Source organism: Erythranthe guttata, chromosome 6, assembly GCF_056151865.1.
Source record: "Erythranthe guttata isolate IM_541 chromosome 6, IM_541, whole genome shotgun sequence".
NCBI classification, from domain to species: domain Eukaryota; kingdom Viridiplantae; phylum Streptophyta; class Magnoliopsida; order Lamiales; family Phrymaceae; genus Erythranthe; species Erythranthe guttata.
In genome coordinates, this window is record NC_142538.1 from 1,435,395 (window position 1) to 1,453,919 (window position 18,525).

Sequence of the window (18,525 nt, forward strand, 5' to 3'; positions counted from 1 at the left end):
AACAAAAACATAATCGTAACCATAACCTTAAAAACATATTTGTAATTATAAACCTAATAAATTAAATAATATTAATTGAATAATAGTAAATACGAATAAATAAATTTAATTCTAATTCTTTCACTAGAAATGTTAGACAAAAAGTGGTAAATAAGCATAAAATAAATTTAATCCTAAAGTTTTTTACTATAGATGGCAAAATAGAAGTGGTAAATTCCAACAAAACCAACACAAAGAATTAAATAATAGTATATTTAAAATGGAAAATAGTAGGAAATTGCAAGAGAGCATAGTGGCGTGAATTGTTTTATGGGATAAATTAGTCAAATAGCCATTCAGCTCGACCTCTGATTGAATAAGATATATGTTTTAAACTGAATCATTAAGCACTTAACCATTTAATTCAGATGTCCAAACCAAACGTGTTGAACACAAGAAACGCTGACCGAATCAGGAATTGCTGTCATTCAGAGATCATTCAGACAAATCAAACAATGCCTAATTCAAAATCATTCAGGACACAGCAATAAACGCAGTAGAATGTCATTTCAAAATTTTCAATCTTAATAGAAATTAGTATAAATGGAATAGTTCTAAAAAACTGTGTAGTAACTACGAGTCTATGAAGTCTCTCTAATTGACAGTACAACCCAATTCATCAAAGAAACATATCAATGGGAAAAAAAAATCAGAACACCCTACTTCACCTGTGCAGCAATAATCCCGACGACACACCTACATAATCTACCCCCCCGGAAAAAAATAAAATCCACTTCCTCAAGAAAAACATGCCTCCAAATTTCATATAAAAGACCTCTAGTAAAACTGGAATCTTGTGAAGAAAATAGGCTTTAAGCTAAAATGTGTATACTCGCATTTATTCTTAGGCAACGGCTTTTTGTTTAGGAATGTATTTAAGTTTCACACTCTTATCCGATTTTTTACTGAACTGAACTTGAACACTTCTACCAGAGCACCCAGGAAGTGGTTGTCCATGCCCTTTGGAGAGGACTAATTTCACATGGTCTGCTGCGATTGCTTCCTTCCATCCTGTACAAAAATCATTGAAGGAACAAAGCCTCGTCAAGTAATTCAAATTGTTTTTTTTTTTTTTTTAGATTCGAATTACGGAGTAGTATAGGACAAGATAGACATACTCTTTGCAAGAAATTCCTTTGCAGCATTGCTTGAGAAAGGCATACACTGTTGTCCACCATTTTCATCTGAACGTACACTATATTGCTTCGTATTATCACAACCAGCATCCTCGTCGAATCGTGTTTGGCCAGATATTTGGGAATCCCCATTGACTCTATCAACGGGGGTGATGCTTTTGATTTCACGAGGCCTCCAAAGCTTATAAGCCACTCGAGTGGTGCCAGACTGAACATTATTGGCTTTCACTGGCTTTTCTGAAGCATTTTTCTTCTTAAGGATTATTGGATGCTGTGTATTTCCATTATCTTGTGCATCTGTGCTACTATCTTGATTCCGGGCAACACAACCATTCAGTGCGACGGATATCGAACCAATTATTACTTCGCAATTATTTTCTTTAATCTGGTGACTGATCTCTCTCTGCAGTGGAGGTGGCTTCGTTTTCTCCCCGTCACTATCAATTTTGAGTTTCTTGGTCCAAACTTTGCTCCCATTCATTAAACTTCGGTCTTTGGATGGACCAAGCTTACGTACAGGTTCAGGTTTTAAGGTCTGAAGATTTGGGTTTACATGGAGTCCGTGCTGGCTGTTCCTTTGAGACTTTGGAATCTGCCAGCGATTGGTGGTCAACTGTCGGTGGCTATTGACAACAACCATCTGGAGTTTTTTAGTATGAGAATCCCCTTTTTCGACATGTTCAGTGCTAAAATCAACATTTGCTTCGATATCTTGGTCTGATTCCTTGCTCTGGGGCAGCATTGGTTCTAAGATAGAATCGAGATTTGTCGGCCTATCGGGTAAGCTTGAGCTGGAATCTGAAGGTGATGAAGGCCCAGATGCTTCAGTTGAAGTTGGTCTGTCTACTACATCAACAATGACATTCAAATCTTCATTGCATCCATCGAATTGTTCCCTCACTTTCTGTTCCTTCTGACGACGCTTTTTCTGTCTTTTCCTCTCTAAAAGCAGTGCTTGTCTGGTATCAGAAAACAACAATTAAGTACGGGAGACAATTAATTCTTTCCCTTGCATTCCAGAGAGCTCAAACCAAAGATCCCATAAAAGATTATAATCCTTTTTTGGAAAATGTAGTACTCTTACTTTTTCATAATATCCTGAATGATTGCAAAAGCCATTTATAAATTCCTAAAGTAAGATGATCAATTTTATATATTCAGATTACCATGTCCATAGTTAAAGGAACTATCATCCTTTTGTCATTTCTGAACTTACTTATGGAAAATAATAAAACCAGTGAAAAATAAAGACAGTACTTGAACTGATTGAGATAAAACATATAAAAGACCGTGATACTGAAGCCGAAACTAATAAGGGAAATATGAGACTATCAGGAAGAAGGTTGGTTGTTTGAAAAGACTTATGAAATCTACCTTCTCTGTGCAGCCTCTTCCTCCTCCACAAGGAGCTTCTGACACCTCAAAGCCTCTGCATCTTTGTCAGCAATCCATGCTTTCATCTGGTTATAAAAGCATAACGACTTAAGAGATATATTCAAGTTAGAAATAACACCTAAGCCGAAGAGGACTATGGAGAGGATGCCAAACAAAAAGGGAAAAAAACTAATTCCCTTCTTCAGCAAAATGCATTTATTCACAAAAGCGAATTTTTTTTTGGTTGAAGCTACAGAAAGCTTGGTTATGAATGTCGCCCCCAACATGTTTGTTTGTTCTTTCCTGCCTTATATCCAGATGAAGTTATACAAAATTTGGATTACAGTGCAAACTTACTTTTTCAGGTAAACAAAAGGGCATCCACTGATAGGAATTGACATAACCAAAAGTAACGAGGGAAAAAGTAAAAGCAAATACCAATTTCTGTTCAAGAAGGAAGCTAGTAGTAGCAACAAGGTTCTTCAAGTCAGTGCTGTCTTTCGTAGTTTCTCCATAAAAAACGAACGTTTGCATAGATTCAGCTGTGCCAGCACATAAAAATGTTCTTTCACTAGCATCATCGAGGATGCTAAACAATTCCTGCGAGGATATTGGTAGTCTGGAAGGCTTCGCTTGGATGATATCCTGTGAATAAAGGAAATTTCATACATAACAACTGATAAGGACATGATGGTCATGACAGGTGGGAGTAACTGATTCGGGGGGGGGGGGGGGGGGGGGGGGGGGGATGACAATAGCAAAAAACTGAATGGTTCCCCTCACCAACAGTGTGGTACCAGCTTTCACATAAATCTGCGGAAAAGTCCAAACTCCTGGTTTGCGGAGAGAGGATGCCAAAGCGGTTGTTAACGATGATCCAGGAATTTCCTGAGAGCAAATGTGTAACAAAATCAAATTTAAATAGTGAGAAGATTAGGTGAAAAGATAATTACATATGAAGATTAAAAAAAAAAAAGAGGTACCATATTAACTCATGGAGGGTAGAGCAAATCTTACAACTACACTGAACTTGCCACAGTCAAATGTAAAGTAGTCTTTCGAAGATAAAGAAGATGGTAAAATCATTCTTTAACAAAATAGAAACCCTAGAACGAGTGCTGCAGAACCCAGTGTATTTAATATATATGATGCCGATTATAATTTGAGCTTCCCATAATTGTAGGCAATAAGGGAAGAATTGGAGGTCAAGAATCCAAGGAAACTGCAAGTAATTAAATTTTATGCCACAAGAACCAAAATGAACCGACATATTAAAAACTTTCTCACGACATCCAAACCAAAATAAGAATCTACAAACTGAAGGTTTGCATAGTCCATTGGTGTTCAAGTACTACTTACTGACTTGTCAAAAAAAAAGTACTACTTCTCCACATTCAGCAAGCATTGGTGTTCAAGTACTACTTACTGACTTATCAAAAAAAAAGTATTACTTCTCCACATTCAGCAAGCATGGTATCACAGAAATCAACATCGATAGATTGACGTCCAAGCCAAAATAAAAATCTACAAAGTGAAGGTTTTTCACGGATCGTTGGTACTCAAGTACTACTTCTCCACATTCAGCAAGCATGGTAGTAAAAAAAATTGATTTTGATAGATCGGCATCCAAACCAAAATAAGAATCTACAAACTGAAGGTTTGCATGGACCATTGGTACTCAGGTACCTGCTTCTCAACATTCAGCAAGCATGGTAGTACAAAAGTTACGTAATTAACTTCGATTATATCAACTGACTTAACATCATGTTAGAAGGTATAGATATAGCAAGGTCAAATCTTATGCTAACAAATAAATTACATAGAGTAAAAGGAGGAACCATGTGACTACCTTAAGCATCACATCGGCAAATGACACCACCTCCTTAGCCATCTCCACTGAAAGCTGCACACCAGAACAGCATTCTTAATCGAAAATATATAGGAGGAAATAGCAAGAAATGGCTATAACAGGGAAACTAATTACCTTATCCCAAAACGCAGCCAATAGATCTCTGTTTTTGTGACATTCCTACATTGAATGCCATACAAGCATTAGAAATACTAGAGGATGTCACACATAAAAACGTATCCAACATTATCACAAAAATTCCAACAAGTGATAGAAAAGTTAACATATCCACAACTTCAAGTCAATTTTCCACGTGTTTCTTGTGAAGCTATGGACAAGTTATATAACCTTGTTAATATTTAGAGATCGGCGGTGTACTCGACTATGTCTCCTGTAATTAATTGGTGAACAGAACTCCTGGGAACATTTCTCGCACTTCTGCATTTGAACTTTCACAGGCGCGAGCAAGGGCCAACCAGGGAGATCTGCATGTAAAAGAAGAAACAAACATTAGTTTTCAAACTTTAAAATATAAGTGTCATGGAAACTGATGGATGTATGATAGATTTTTGACATCCAAGAAAGGTAACCACAGAATTTGGATTTGAGAAATAAATATCCGAAGAATTTTTTTCTATAATGCACATTTACGCAGGAACATGGTGCCTACATTGGACTTGGCACCAAAGCCCATTGGAGTTTGGACATGCCTGTGTTACATGCGTACACATGTTCAGCATTCTGAAATGACTAAAATACATAGAACACCATAGAAAGCGAGCAACACAAGTTAAACAAACACCAAAAATACACCCACGTTGAAGATATAGTGATCTACTCTTTATTATCTTCTGGTGTCCCTATGATACATAGATATGCCAGAAATAAGAAGTTGGGAAGGCGCAAATAAGTGCGTATTTGCATACACGAAATGTAGATAGACCAGTGATGCGTATGGTGGCCGATAGCTGGAATGTTGGTAGAAGTGGCAACAGCTCACAACTGTAATCTTTATGCAGGAAAATGTTTAATGACAGCACAGCACAATTAAATACGGCCAAAGAACCCTAGTCTTTTTTTTCCTATGTGCCAAAAATTGGGCTTTGGCAAATAGCCCAATTGCCGAGTAAGAGAACAGGAAAATGTTTAATGAAAGCGCAGTAGAATTAGTAATACGGCCAAAGAACCCTAGTCATTTTTTTTCCTATGTGCCAAAAATTGGGCTTTGGCAAATAGCCCAATTGCCGAGTAAGAGAAAAGATTTTGGAAGAATTTATATTACTGTAATTCCAGATGCATACCTAAATATTACTATAGTTGGAACTCAACTCTACTGTGTCCAAACATATTTAGAAATTTTGATGCCTTGCTTCAGGGTATATGCAAGCCTATCTATACACCCTTGCAACACATGATCTTTTTTCTCCACAGTAATTATCACAATTCAGGTAGTTTTAAAGCGTATAATTTAAGATAATTAAAATAAACACCTGGTTGTTCTAAGGCATGGAGCAACTGAATCCACTGCACTGGACTCTCCACCGTCTTTGAAAAAGGGAGTAGAGGCTCCTTTCCAGTAGCTTGTCTAATCAAGGTGTCAAGGGGATCATTCCCTCCTCCTGATTTCATTGCATTGAGAGTTCCACTTGAGTAGAGCTTTGTAGCAGGCATCTTAGGCTCCAATTACAATAGGCTCATACGGGAACACTGCATAAAAGCTTTGAATATGAAGGAAAAAATATGCATGATCCATATAGAATATAAGATTGAAGGAAATATTATATTTATCAAATAACTTAAGAGACGTAGCTTTATGGAGAAATTCATTTTACATATTTTAGAAACATTATCCAATATCCATAGTACAGGCGAGATAATCAACTCATGAATATGGGATCACGGAAGTTAAATTACTGACGGCCACAAGATTAAAATGGATAGAAGGCAATTAGTTGAAAAAATTAGATATCACAATTAACAATATAAAAATATGGCGAATACACATTCAATCAGCGAAGTTACTTAATGAAGCAAAAGCTTGGTACAAAATTTAAAGTTGGATAAGATATTATGGAAATACTTCATTTCTCATGCCAAACGTTACATAGTTAACATATACAGTTCTTTTCATATTCTATGAATGTCGTGCCCTCGTGCTAGAATTTGAAGAAGAGAAGTTTGTCCACGAAACACGTGTTTATCGGGATATATATATACTTCCATAGATAGCTAGGCTCTAGAGGGTGGAACAAAAGTAAAACCATTTGCATCTCCTATAAGTCTGCAACCAAAATTCCAACCAAGATTCAGTGGTTGTTAACTATACTGCCAGGTATTATTGTCTACCGATCAAAATATTTTCTGTCTTTAGAGCATTCTGCTGCTCTCATGCAAAATACAGAGACCTGTTCTAATCTCAAAAGATGGACTCACTTCAACGGGACTGACACAAAATGTTTGCCGTTACTTTCCTTAACAAAACTAAATTGCCAATTGCATCTAGCATAAACCCCTTTCATTTGAAATCAGCCAAATCTTATAAAAGCAAAGACTATCTCCTACTTCTCTAATATCCTAATAGCCACGTGCTTCGGCATTAATCAAGTTGCATACCGCTAAGCGCCAAAATCATTTATTACTGCCGCTTACATCAACATGGATTGAATTATAAAAAGCGCTAGGCAGCATTAAAACAAGTGGATTGACATAAATGTAGAATAAAATACTTTTGACTATCAACTGATATAAAACCTAATTATAACTATACGAGATTCACTTCATGCACGCAGTCTCCATAAATTGAAACAAACAAACAAACAACCAAATTCCATTAAACAAAAACATCGTGTATTCAACGTTTTCATCAACTACAAAATTATTCTCAATCAAAATTTCCAAATTAAAAAAAAAGAAGGATCGACATTAAGTGTAAAAATGATGATAGAAAAATTGAAGTTAAAAACAAAGAGAGACATCAAAATGATGTTGGATTGACGAGAAAAAAATGTGTGATGTAAATAAAAAAAATCAGAGGAACAGAAAACATCTATGAACAATTAAAAACTATTTCTAGGGTTTGAGGTAAGGTGATCTGTGCCGCCACATCACCTACTACCCGTAGAGCGAAAAGAGTCACGTACCACTGACCACCGGAGAGATCGCCGGCGTTTGCTTGTCGATACAAAGGTGTCGCAGACAATAAAAATATAATAAATTGCAATTTATGCTTTTGTATATATAATATATAAATAAAATGTATACGAGATGGAAATAGCCAACCCCGAATCGGCGCAACCTTTTAGAGTTAGAGAGAGAAAAAAGAGAGAACAAATTCGAAGAATCAGGAGTGATAAAAAGGCGAGCGGCAATATATATACTCACACACACATAGGACGTATATGCCAAGCTGGTTCTGAAACAGTAAAATTACAGCGAAAAAACACTTTTATAAGCTTTAATCCTCACTTTATTTATTATTTATTTATTAATTCGAGATCTCCAGGAATTAGGCGCGTGCATCCACGCTACCATGAAAAATGTTAAAAACATGATGGAATTTTTTTTTTTTCATTGTAATATTATCGAACTTTTGTTTATGGATATATTATGAATTACTTTTATTTTTTGTATTGATGAATTGATTTAAAGTTGTAACTTGTCATAGTTAGAAATATTAAATAATAATAATAATAATAATAATAATCATAATAATAATAATAATAATAATAATAAATAATAAATAAATAAATGAATTCATGAATCAGTCCATGAGGAAAATTAAATAAAAACAGAGATGTATATATAACAATTCAATAGTTTATATAACAATTTCCAATTTCTTTATATATATATATATATATATATATATATATATATATATATATATATATATATATATATAATGCAAAAGCAGGTTTATACACATAAATATTTGTATGGAAAATTAGAGGAGAAGTTCATGCATTTTGGTGCCACTCCTGAATCGCATAATAAAGGGCATAGTTAGGAAGGAGGTCACAGTTCTCAAGCTTGAGATTTGTCATTGGGGAAGTCTTGTGGCCACTATTAAACCATCCTTTTATAGCATTTTCTTCGTATGTGAAACCATCTGCTGCTACGTGCGGATCTTTCATAATTTCCTACGCGTCGCACAATATAGATATTAATACACGGAGAAACTATCTATATCAAGAAGAAGATGATGCATTTCGACACATTTTCACTACCTGGAAAATAGGACAGAGAAAATACGAAGGCACGTTATGTTGAGTCGAATCCACGCTTGAAGAGGAAGAGCACAGCTCTACCATAGGCTCGAGTACTGTCCAGACTTCTGATTCAAGATCCGGCCGATCAAGGCTATTCTTCTGACAGCACATCAAAGCCACGTCAGCGAACTGCTTCGCGGGCCCAAGTGGCCAGTCTCCAGCTGACTTGTCCAAGACAGTTTCCAGGTTTCCTCTTTCTAGAGCACATTTCACTTCTTTCACTAGATCTGTAGCTGGTTTTGCAGTTAAGAGCCTTAGCATTAAAACTCCAAATGAGTAGACGTCAGATTCAGCGGTAATCTCTCCATACTCGAAAGATTCAGGATCAATGTAAGCTAACGTTTCTGGATCATACTTACTGCATAATGTGTTCGAACTAAAAGGATTTTCATTATCGGATATCAAATTAAAGATGCCAAAGTCGCTTATTTTGGTAACGAAATTTGTATCGAGTAGAACATTAGCCGGTTTCAAGTTTCCATGCACACTACAAGTATAGTTGGCATGCAAGAACAGAAGAGCAGAGCATATGTCAATAGCAATTCTTATCCGAGTTTGCCATGAAAGAGAACAAGTCTTGGATGGGCTAGAAAGGTAATCTTCAAGGCTGCCGTTTCCAATGTACTCGTATACGAGTGACCGTGACTCTGGACAGGCACCAATTAGTGTAACAAGATTTGGATGTCTCACTCTACACAAAACTTCCATCTGCGTCAGACAAAGGATGAAACGATGAATTAGGATTTTAAAGCAGAGGAATGAAAGTACAGTTTCAAAATTATGAAAATATTACCTCGTTCTTGAACTCTGAATCGCTCTGAGAACCAGAAGACGGCAGCATCTTTATAGCTACCTTATTATGCCAAAGCGTTCCCTTGAAAACACTCCCGTATCTTCCTTCTCCAATTTTCTGAGATGGTGCAAAATTTTGAGTAGCCTCACTGATGTCGAAGAAAGAGATTGCAAAATTTTGTGTGTCTGATATTCCTGAATGATCATCTGATTGTAATGCCCTATATCTGTTAACTTTTCTAACAGCAGAATCATACTCTATCTGCAGTTTATCCCGTGTTCCCTTAAATGTTACCAAGAGATTCACTGCTTGAAGTATCTTGTCCTCTAGCTCTTTCTCCGAGCAGTTGGACTCTCTTAGTTGGCTTTCCAGCGCAGGCTTCTGGTCCTGGATCAGCTGAAGGTCTTTTAGAAGTTGAGCAATCTGATCTTTTATTGCTTCAATTTCTTGTCTCTGTATCAGTAATAGTTCATCGACTTCTTCACATCTGTTAATCTCGTCCTTGGAAAGACTTACTTCTGTTTCAGCCTGCAGAATTCATTTAGGTAATTGGAACCAAATAACTTATTAACAGAACGGTAAAAGCCAATTTTGGGAAACTCGGGTCCAATGTCAGATTCTTCTGCAAGTCATTACTCATTTCAATTTTTTAAACAATATTAGAGAATCATAGTTTCGTTGTGTCATTCTATGATTTTCATCGAAATAAATATTTTCTCCAAACTAGATTTTTTTTATGGGAATACCCAAGTATTATTCTAGAATTTGATGTGATCAATTTACGTAATTGACCCACTGAAAAAAGAAATTATGGCCGCCTGCTGATGAGAGAAGAGAGAAAACGTATCTTGATTATTACCATAGATTTCGGTATGCAACACCAACAGCAATAGAACACATGGCTAGACATATATTAAAGGATAACAAAATCAACCTAAGATTTATATTTACCTTATACACAGCCTCCAATGCATCTACTTCAGCTCTCCATTGCTTCAGTGAGTCTACAAATGCTCTCCGTTTAGAGTTCTCGTGATCCATCATGGTGCCCTCTAGTTTATTGCTTGGGTCACCAATTTCTTTTCTTCGAAAGAGATCCTGGAATAGTTTCTTGTCAAATTCAAACCTTATAGATCAGACTAACAGCATCCAAAGTATGAGTTATAATAAATCCTTTCAAGAGCACAAGGTTGGAAAATAACCTTCTAATTATATCCATACAGAAGCTACATGTAGGATTGCTACAAATAATATATTAGTTAAACCCATCACCGTTATATACTCTCATTATGTCTAAATAATTTAAATATGCTAAGTAAACATCCATCAGTACGAATCACACATACCGGTGAAGTACTAGACGACGAATATGATAAATGCTCTAGGTAATCCATGTTCAGATTTAAAGGTGAATCATCTCCACTTGTCTGGCTCATTGATCGAACAATCGGATTCATTTCTGGAACAACCTTATCTGTTGATCTAGTTGGGTGTTCAAAGTGCTGAATATTTTCAGTATAGACATCCATGCTTTCCTTGGGATCATGTGTTAATGTTGTTCCACCACTATTTGTTGAAGGCAAGAGCGTCACAGCTGTGGTTGAATGAGAATCAAAGCGCACAGGCCTATAAGAAATGAAATTTCAATGGTTAGTAAACAGAACGTTACTGCTTCTAAAAGAAACAAAATATACTGACCTTTCCATAGAGAAATTAGAAGACCAACGAGATTTTTTTATAAATTATAATAAATAAATCAATGGAAAAACACTAATTTGATGTTCCAACAGATATTATAGAAGGTTCAAGTACTACGACTAGGTCATTCGGCCTCCTTGCCGGAAGATCTCTAAATTGGCTACAGAGTTTGATTTTGAAAACATGGGATCCTGGAATATTGATGTTAACATTAACTTTGAACTCCGTAATTAAATCACGATGCACAAATCGGTGCGTCCACAGAAGGTGAATACATAAATTTAAAGTTTTTCTCCATCAAATTTCTTCCCAAAAGAAAAACTTCCTTTGCCTTTGAATTATTTTTACAGCTTCATACTTTCCAAAACTCTCCAATCAATTCAATTGTTATCCTACGATTGTGAACTGGCTCACCTTTCATATATGAGGCAACCTTTGGAAATAAACCAAATATGGCACGATAGGGGAGCCTGCTGGTAGACAGCCATAGCTTTACTGGAATTGGTCTCTGACAATTTCCTGCAATCTAGATTAACCCACATTAGTAGATATATGGTCATTACTTGCTGAAACAAGCATTAATCTTATCTTAAAAATAATAAGAAATAATCTTTAGTACTATGTAGTGTATACTGCCGTCTGACAACTTGATAATTAAAAAAAATTGATGAACCCCATTCAGTGACTTTCGTAAGGGAGATTCCCAAAGGGAAGTGTTTGTCAATCATCAAATGCCCCGGTTATTCAACCATGCTTAAAGATGCAACTCAGAGCATGGACAATACTACCATTTTTTCTTTAACTATTGCATTTAAACTGAAAAATTGTCACTTTTCCAGCCTTCACCAAATACTAAGAACTTTGTTCATTTATGTCTCTCAACCTGTTTTCACCACACCACTTCACTACTTTAGACATTATTTCCCCACCAAAGATATCCAATTTCATATCATTAAATTCTAGACACGGACTTTCAGTATCATTAAATTCTAAGAAACAAACGACAGAAAGCAATTTCAGCGTACTTTCCGTTGAATGTCCCTACTGCTGCTCCCATGACGAGTCGTCTTATTCCATGTTGAATGATAAGCTGTAGAATCCCTTTCTCAATATTTTTCATTTCTATGCAAACTTTATCTGCCTGTTTCTGCAGAAGTGTTAAGAAGATATTTACTTGCAAGGACAGATAATAAAGCTTGAGAACTTCATAAAATAAGACGAAGTACACATGAAACTTGGACAGTTGAAGCTAATCAGGAACAAGTCGATGTGCTTTCACCAACCATATTATGGATATGCAAGAAGCAATAAATTGATTTAAAACTTACTACAGAATACAAGAGGATAAGTGCACAAAATAGTTACCCCCATTTGTGATACGAAGAGAATGTACTGGTTCATAAGCTTTTGCATCTTCGAGCGTTCAAGTTCCTGGCAACCCTTAATTACCTGAGTTTTAAGTTTGCTCGTCGACAGCTTTCCGCTCACTACAAACACACACGAATGAAAAGGTGATGTCAACTCAAAGGTTACTGGATTATGGCACCAATTCTATCAAAATCAACAGCATATGTTAAGTGTTAACTCCTACAAGTAGAGGCTACGGTAAAACCGCATGCTGATACAAATTTTGAAAACAAAAAGTAAACAATTCAAGCCCATTTAAAGAAGAAAAACCCAACCCCTCTCCCAAACACAAACACACAGAAATACCAATTCAAGCCAAACCATTCATCAGGAATTACCCACGAATTAATCACAAAACTACCCAGAAATTCCACACATATCGGCAACAATTTTCATGAGGGGAAATACGAAGAACATTTAAAACTACATACAGATAAACTAATAGACTAAAGTGAAGTAATTGGCTTACAGAGTGAGACAAAATTCGCGGGCTGATGAACATGGACGAGGCAAATATCTCTCCCCTGAAAATTCTCCAGTGCCCAAGTCAGCAGCGACTTACCCTCCTTCACATTACTTCCCACCGCCACATACGTCGGCGAACTGAAATCGCTGCTTTCCCCATCACTCCCCATTTCTCCGATCAACAATATCTTCAATTCTTATCAGCGTATAGTATACTATATAGGTGCGGAAAAGGAGATTGTTGGTGAAAAAGAGTGTTCGGCAAATTCTCGGTGAGTAAGAAAAAATCAGATGCGTGAGGCTTTGAACCAACTACTTTGAACTATTATGCCCACAAGGTGTTTGTGGTTTTGCCAAGTCGCATTATTAAACAGGGTCGCCTTCGTTAAAATATTGGATTCGAATTCGGATACACGTCAACCTAAAGTCCACTTAATTTGAGATGAGAAAAAAGCTCCTAGGAAAAGTTTCGGAAAGCTCCAACTAGAATGAATCAACTTTTCAACTTTTTTTGCTTTTTAACTTTTTCCTTTTCTTTTTTATTTGATTTGCTCTGGCTATTGCTGAAGTGGCATAGTGGAAATAAATAAAAGCAGACAAGAATAGTGACAATGAATGTAAGAAACCAGACATGCACATATTGCTAAGGAACACACACACACATTGAGAATGTCTGCCTACACAAGTGAGTGTAGATCATGTGGCAAAGCAAAACACTGCCTCTTACAATAATATCGAAATACATAAACCAAATCGCAATCGCAACTTTATGTTGCTTGTTGAATAATCGGGTTTTTTTCCTAATTCGAAGGGTCGAATATAATTGGGTTTTTTTCTAATTGAAGAGGTCAGCTGCCATTTGTTTCATCATGCCTTTGACCTGCATAACACATAAATAGTTTTAATTTAAAAGAGAAAAAGAAAATGAGAGAGATTGTGCTTATACCACAAGCATTTAGAAGATTGAATGACAACTCGAAAACGAACCTGTTTTGCGGAAACCCCAATATCCTGTAGATCATCAAGCTGGGGAGCAAAATATTATTCCATTCAAATATGAGATAGGATAGAGGTTTAATAGTATTGAGAAAAGTAAAAAAAATAAAAAATCCTTACGCTCTTGAATGGTTCGGGAGATTCTTCACGAAGTTCCAGAATATATCCAGCTCTTTTATCTCCAATACCCTGTATAGATAATGTATGTATTAGTTAACACAATTTAAGACATGAGAAGGGATTGAATCCCCTGTATAGATAGATACATATGTAAATTTACGACATGAAGAGTGGTTGCATACCTTGAGGCTTTTCAACTCTTCCCTGCAAGTAAGAAAAAAAGGGGGGAAATAATTTGATAGTTAAATACATGAAAACTATTAACAGCAAATTAGAATATTATATTCGATGATGAATGATTTTGGATGTAATATAAGTTTTTGTTTCAATTAAAAAGAATTAAATGAATCAACATGTCAACTAGATTGTTCAATCTAGATACTGATACATCACTTACTTGGTGGCGGAGTTCAGAAAATTGAGGTACTCTTTAACAAGAGAATGCTGTCACAAGAAAATAATCACTAATCAGAAACAGAAACATAAAGAATTGTATGAAGAAAGTCGTGACATCACAAACCTTCACCCCGGAACTGCGGTTGGTGAAAGTGCCACGAGGACTACAATATCTTGCACTCGAAAGTTCCACAATCGGGGTTTTTGGTTCCGTAGTGTCATTATAGCTTACTTGACATTGACTGTTGTATGGTGCAACTACCTCCTCTGGCATCTTAACTGCCGATGGAGTTGATGCACATATCGACTTTAAGTTGTTAGCTATTTCTCTAATTCTTTCACTAAGTGGTGGGGATCCATCATTTTTCTTGTGCAAAGTGTTGCTCTCATCACACGTACTAGCTGAATCTAGGTAGAGAAACAACAAAACAGTTAATACGTTATTATCAACATTTGTGGGTTTTTTTTTTTTTGTGCGTGTGTCTGTGGTTGGGGGGGGGGTATAATTTGTAGTGTACCTGCTTCAAAATGTATTTGAACTATTGAATCTGAATTAGTTGCAGATGCATCTACTAGGTCATTGTCCACACTGGGACTTAAAACATCCTGGGTGACAAAAAAAATGTAAGTAAATATAACATTTACGTATTTTACTTTTACATCGACAATAGAACTGAAAGTTTCTGTGAGTGCGGGGCATAGAGTGTTATACAAATCAGATATAGTTTAAGATTCAGGTCAAGTTCTACCTTTGGGCAACAATCTGCAATTAAATTGTCACATGGAACCTGCCATATTTGATGCAACATTATCGATATAAAAGACATTGTTGACATTGAAACGAAGTTATCACTAAGAGAACTTTATTTAAACCTAGCATACCTCTTCCAGTGAAAATGGTGCAACAATCAACTCAAGATTTTGTACAACTTCGGATTTTTGGGCTGAAGTATCTTGAGACTCGCACTTCAACTACATTTTATTTTGGATTAGTATATAAATGGATGGAGTGTATTCTAGAGACAATAAATCTAATTCGGCATGACAAAGACACTAAGAGAACTTTATTGAACCTCACATACCTCTTCCAGTGAAAATGGTGCAACAACCAACTCAAGATTTCGTACAACTTCGGATTTTTTGGTATCTCGAGACTGGCACTTCAACTGCATTTTATTTTAGATTAGTATATAATTCGATGGAGTGTATTCTAGGGGCAAATCTAATTCACCATGACAAGGGCCTCTCATTCCAAAAAAGTAAATGACTGGAAAACAAAAATATATAGAGCCCAGATAAAAGTACCTGCTTAGGATTGACCGATTTTGCTTCCTCGAAGAGTTTCCTTAAAAAAGAAAAGGATATATACGTGTCAATAGCAAGTCCAACTTAATTTCATTTGACATCTAGTTGAATTCGACATGAAAGCAGTTTACCTTCCTTTCAAGATACAGCTAGCCTTCTTTGTCGAAAGGAGCCTACTATGGCTTATCGTTTTTTTAGCACTCAAGGAAGCGGGATTGATCTTGCCACTTCGACTCCTGTTGGTAGAGTCTGTTAATACTTGCCTGGTGCCTCGACATGACCGAGAAATTAAACTCATAAAGCTCAGAGAGTCTTGACAAAACTTCGGGTTCTGCATTCATCAGAGAAGACAACAAATTTATAAGATGATGAACAGATGATTGACAGAAAGACAACTAGTAGATCTCCAAAAGCCATACCAAGCAAGTGAGCAGTAATACTCGACTTGTGCCACCAAGTGAGTCTTGCAAGATTCGAGTGAGCTTACTTTCCCGATATGGTACTCGGATCTCATTCGAATTAATAGCACTAACAACGTTAAGTAATGCATGCAACAACTTGTTATTCTTACAACTACTCTCAGCTGGTGTGTTCTCATCTCTGCAACTTTTTCTAGGATCCTCATAGCCTAATAAGAAGATGGCATTGACATTGCATACGGAATTAGATAAATGACTACTGAAGTTATTAGAAAAACGATTATCTTATTCAAATATCAAATTAGACACCTGCTAAATCAACAAAATTAATCTTGTTTGCCGGCTTTGATTTTACTTTGCCATCTTCAGATGATATATGCACCATCAAGCCCTTATTGCGTGGTGGTAACTCCGTTGGTTTCGCCTGAGTACTCCTAGAACTAGCCTGACCAAAGTATACATTATGAAATTCTGTAATACTTTTCACAGAGACCTGCAAAAGACATTAAATAACCAACACAGGTATCAAAAAACGTTTCAAACAAGAACATAATTTAAGTTTTATACTTCATAAACTTTCGGAAGTAGAATATATTTCTTGCCTTAGAAAGTCCTTTCAGGTTGACTAGGCCTTGGGCATCTTCCAGTACTTGGATAACAGGATGGTTGGGATTTAAAAGATCTTTTACATGTTCTTGTGTCAGTTCATAGAGGGACACAGAAACTGACTTCCCTAATTTCTCTGTTTTTGAAAGGATTTCAGACATTGCAAGTACTGCTAAACCTGGTTTCTCTCGACATCCCTTCATTACATAAGAAATCATCATTAATACACTTCATCCGTAATGAAACATGAGTATCTACTATAGAGAAAATAGATACAGAGAAAAGAAAAAACCTGGATGGTGTAAGTTTTGCCGCTTCCTCTTGCCCCTATAGCGATGACTGATACATTTCGGCCATCAAAAACCTCTGAAATCAAGGGTTGTATCTCTCTTGAATACATCTGACCAATTTCTTCACTTTGTTCATAGCAATAATCCAGCTCATACCCATCCCTTCGACTATTACGTGACTCCAAAAGAAAAATAAAAGATCAGATTCGCTTCACGCTATAAAATTGAAAATTCAGCTCCCAACTTGAATTTTATACCAGTCTCTTATTTTCCTACATACTCAAATTACTGAATCTTTGAAGAATTACCTAGTATTATCTACAGCAGTAAAAATTTGCCAATCTCTTCAAAATCATACATCAGAGTCCTATTCAGAAGCTAAAATCTTCATTAAACTCAAGACACTGAACCCCATCTTACAGATCCCTAAATTGGAAAAGCAAATCTAATTATTTTCTTTGCAGAAAAGTTAATTATGCATAATCCAGTCGTATAATACAATATTTAACATCAGGAAAACCATAGCTGATAACTCAATTTTTCAACTAAGAATTAAAATTTCAATAAAAAAGTGCAACTTCTTTATTTCAACAATCATTAAAATGTGTACTGCAAGTCTGCTGCAACCCTACCCATCAAGCAGTAAACTAAATCAAACAATCAAACGAGTATACAAAAACACTAAATCAAACAATCAAACGAGACGAAATTACCTGGCGGGCTCAGTGTTGAGAAAGACGGTAGATACTTCCGACGAGCCATCTCCTTGTGCGTGTTTTACTGTAATCCATGGCTTCGAATCCTCGGTTAGGGATTCAGATTCTTTGCCCGTTAAACCCCTAATTTTCCCAATTATTCGCACTTTTTTTGATGAATTGTTGAACCTAATAGATCTCGTACTCTGTGGTTCCGCCATTAGAGAATCAATCGAACAAGAGAGAAAAATCCTTGTGTGTGTTTTGCGTGTGAGTGAGCGGATATATGAAAAGTATGGTAATTGGTGAAAGTAGCCGTTGGAAGTAGGTTGTGTTTTCAAATTCGAGAGCGTCTGTCTGATGGGGTCGTATTTGAAATTGAAACAATAGAGGGTGGTGTACATTAAACGGTAGATAGTATACTAGTATTTGCATTTTGGTCCTTTTGTTTAGCTTATTTTCAAATTGACACGCAAATACTTTTTTGTTCTCAATTTTTACATAAACGAAATAAACTAATTTTCGCCAATTGATGGTAGGGGTTTTAGCTCGTAAATTACCACGTTCCGTGTTCTCATGATATAAATCGATGACAATAAACACGTGAAGATCAAGGAAGAACAAAGAGGAGAAGGATGAGAAGTTTGTCAGAAGTTTCGACAAACTTCT

General features: G+C 36.1%; 3 protein-coding genes across 7 annotated transcripts; all 3 read right to left on the bottom strand.

Moving 5' to 3' along the window:
- Window positions 1–527: 527 nt before the first annotated feature.
- Window positions 528–7,848, bottom strand: LOC105971934 (uncharacterized). Of its 2 annotated transcripts, none has more exons than XM_088819279.1 (10): window positions 7,539–7,848; window positions 5,889–6,105; window positions 4,747–4,883; window positions 4,534–4,578; window positions 4,399–4,452; window positions 3,333–3,437; window positions 2,988–3,194; window positions 2,550–2,635; window positions 1,158–2,134; window positions 528–1,050 (listed from the first exon to the last, which is right to left on the bottom strand). In XM_088819279.1, the coding sequence occupies exons 2-10, from the start codon at window positions 6,067–6,069 to the stop codon at window positions 884–886; spliced, it is 1,959 nt and encodes a 652-aa protein (XP_088675405.1). In that variant the 5' UTR covers window positions 6,070–6,105; window positions 7,539–7,848; the 3' UTR covers window positions 528–883. The 2 variants fall into 2 exon arrangements, with proteins under 2 accessions (XP_088675405.1, XP_088675406.1); XM_088819280.1 differs by having other exon boundaries at window positions 5,889–6,116; window positions 7,539–7,742.
- A 442-nt stretch (window positions 7,849–8,290) lies between these two features.
- LOC105971782 (U-box domain-containing protein 32) lies at window positions 8,291–13,436 on the bottom strand. Of its 2 annotated transcripts, XM_012996668.2 has the most exons (9): window positions 13,034–13,436; window positions 12,523–12,644; window positions 12,183–12,304; window positions 11,572–11,676; window positions 10,806–11,085; window positions 10,411–10,557; window positions 9,460–9,987; window positions 8,625–9,374; window positions 8,291–8,537 (listed from the first exon to the last, which is right to left on the bottom strand). In XM_012996668.2, exons 1-9 carry the CDS (start codon window positions 13,197–13,199, stop codon window positions 8,355–8,357), a joined length of 2,403 nt encoding a protein of 800 aa, XP_012852122.2. In that variant the 5' UTR covers window positions 13,200–13,436; the 3' UTR covers window positions 8,291–8,354. The 2 variants fall into 2 exon arrangements, with proteins under 2 accessions (XP_012852122.2, XP_012852123.2); XM_012996669.2 differs by lacking the exons at window positions 12,523–12,644; window positions 13,034–13,436 and having other exon boundaries at window positions 11,572–11,683.
- A 211-nt stretch (window positions 13,437–13,647) lies between these two features.
- Window positions 13,648–18,251, bottom strand: LOC105971783 (ATP binding microtubule motor family protein). Of its 3 annotated transcripts, XM_012996670.2 has the most exons (17): window positions 17,875–18,236; window positions 17,164–17,329; window positions 16,868–17,068; window positions 16,575–16,758; window positions 16,266–16,474; window positions 15,978–16,177; window positions 15,847–15,886; window positions 15,624–15,707; window positions 15,424–15,513; window positions 15,291–15,329; window positions 15,060–15,147; window positions 14,666–14,949; window positions 14,543–14,589; window positions 14,328–14,349; window positions 14,146–14,214; window positions 14,017–14,055; window positions 13,648–13,909 (listed from the first exon to the last, which is right to left on the bottom strand). In XM_012996670.2, exons 1-17 carry the CDS (start codon window positions 18,075–18,077, stop codon window positions 13,865–13,867), a joined length of 2,010 nt encoding a protein of 669 aa, XP_012852124.2. In that variant the 5' UTR covers window positions 18,078–18,236; the 3' UTR covers window positions 13,648–13,864. The 3 variants fall into 3 exon arrangements, 2 of the variants coding, with proteins under 2 accessions (XP_012852124.2, XP_088675410.1); XR_016031653.1 differs by lacking the exon at window positions 14,328–14,349 and having other exon boundaries at window positions 14,528–14,589; window positions 17,875–18,251; XM_088819284.1 differs by lacking the exon at window positions 15,291–15,329.
- Window positions 18,252–18,525: the final 274 nt, after the last annotated feature.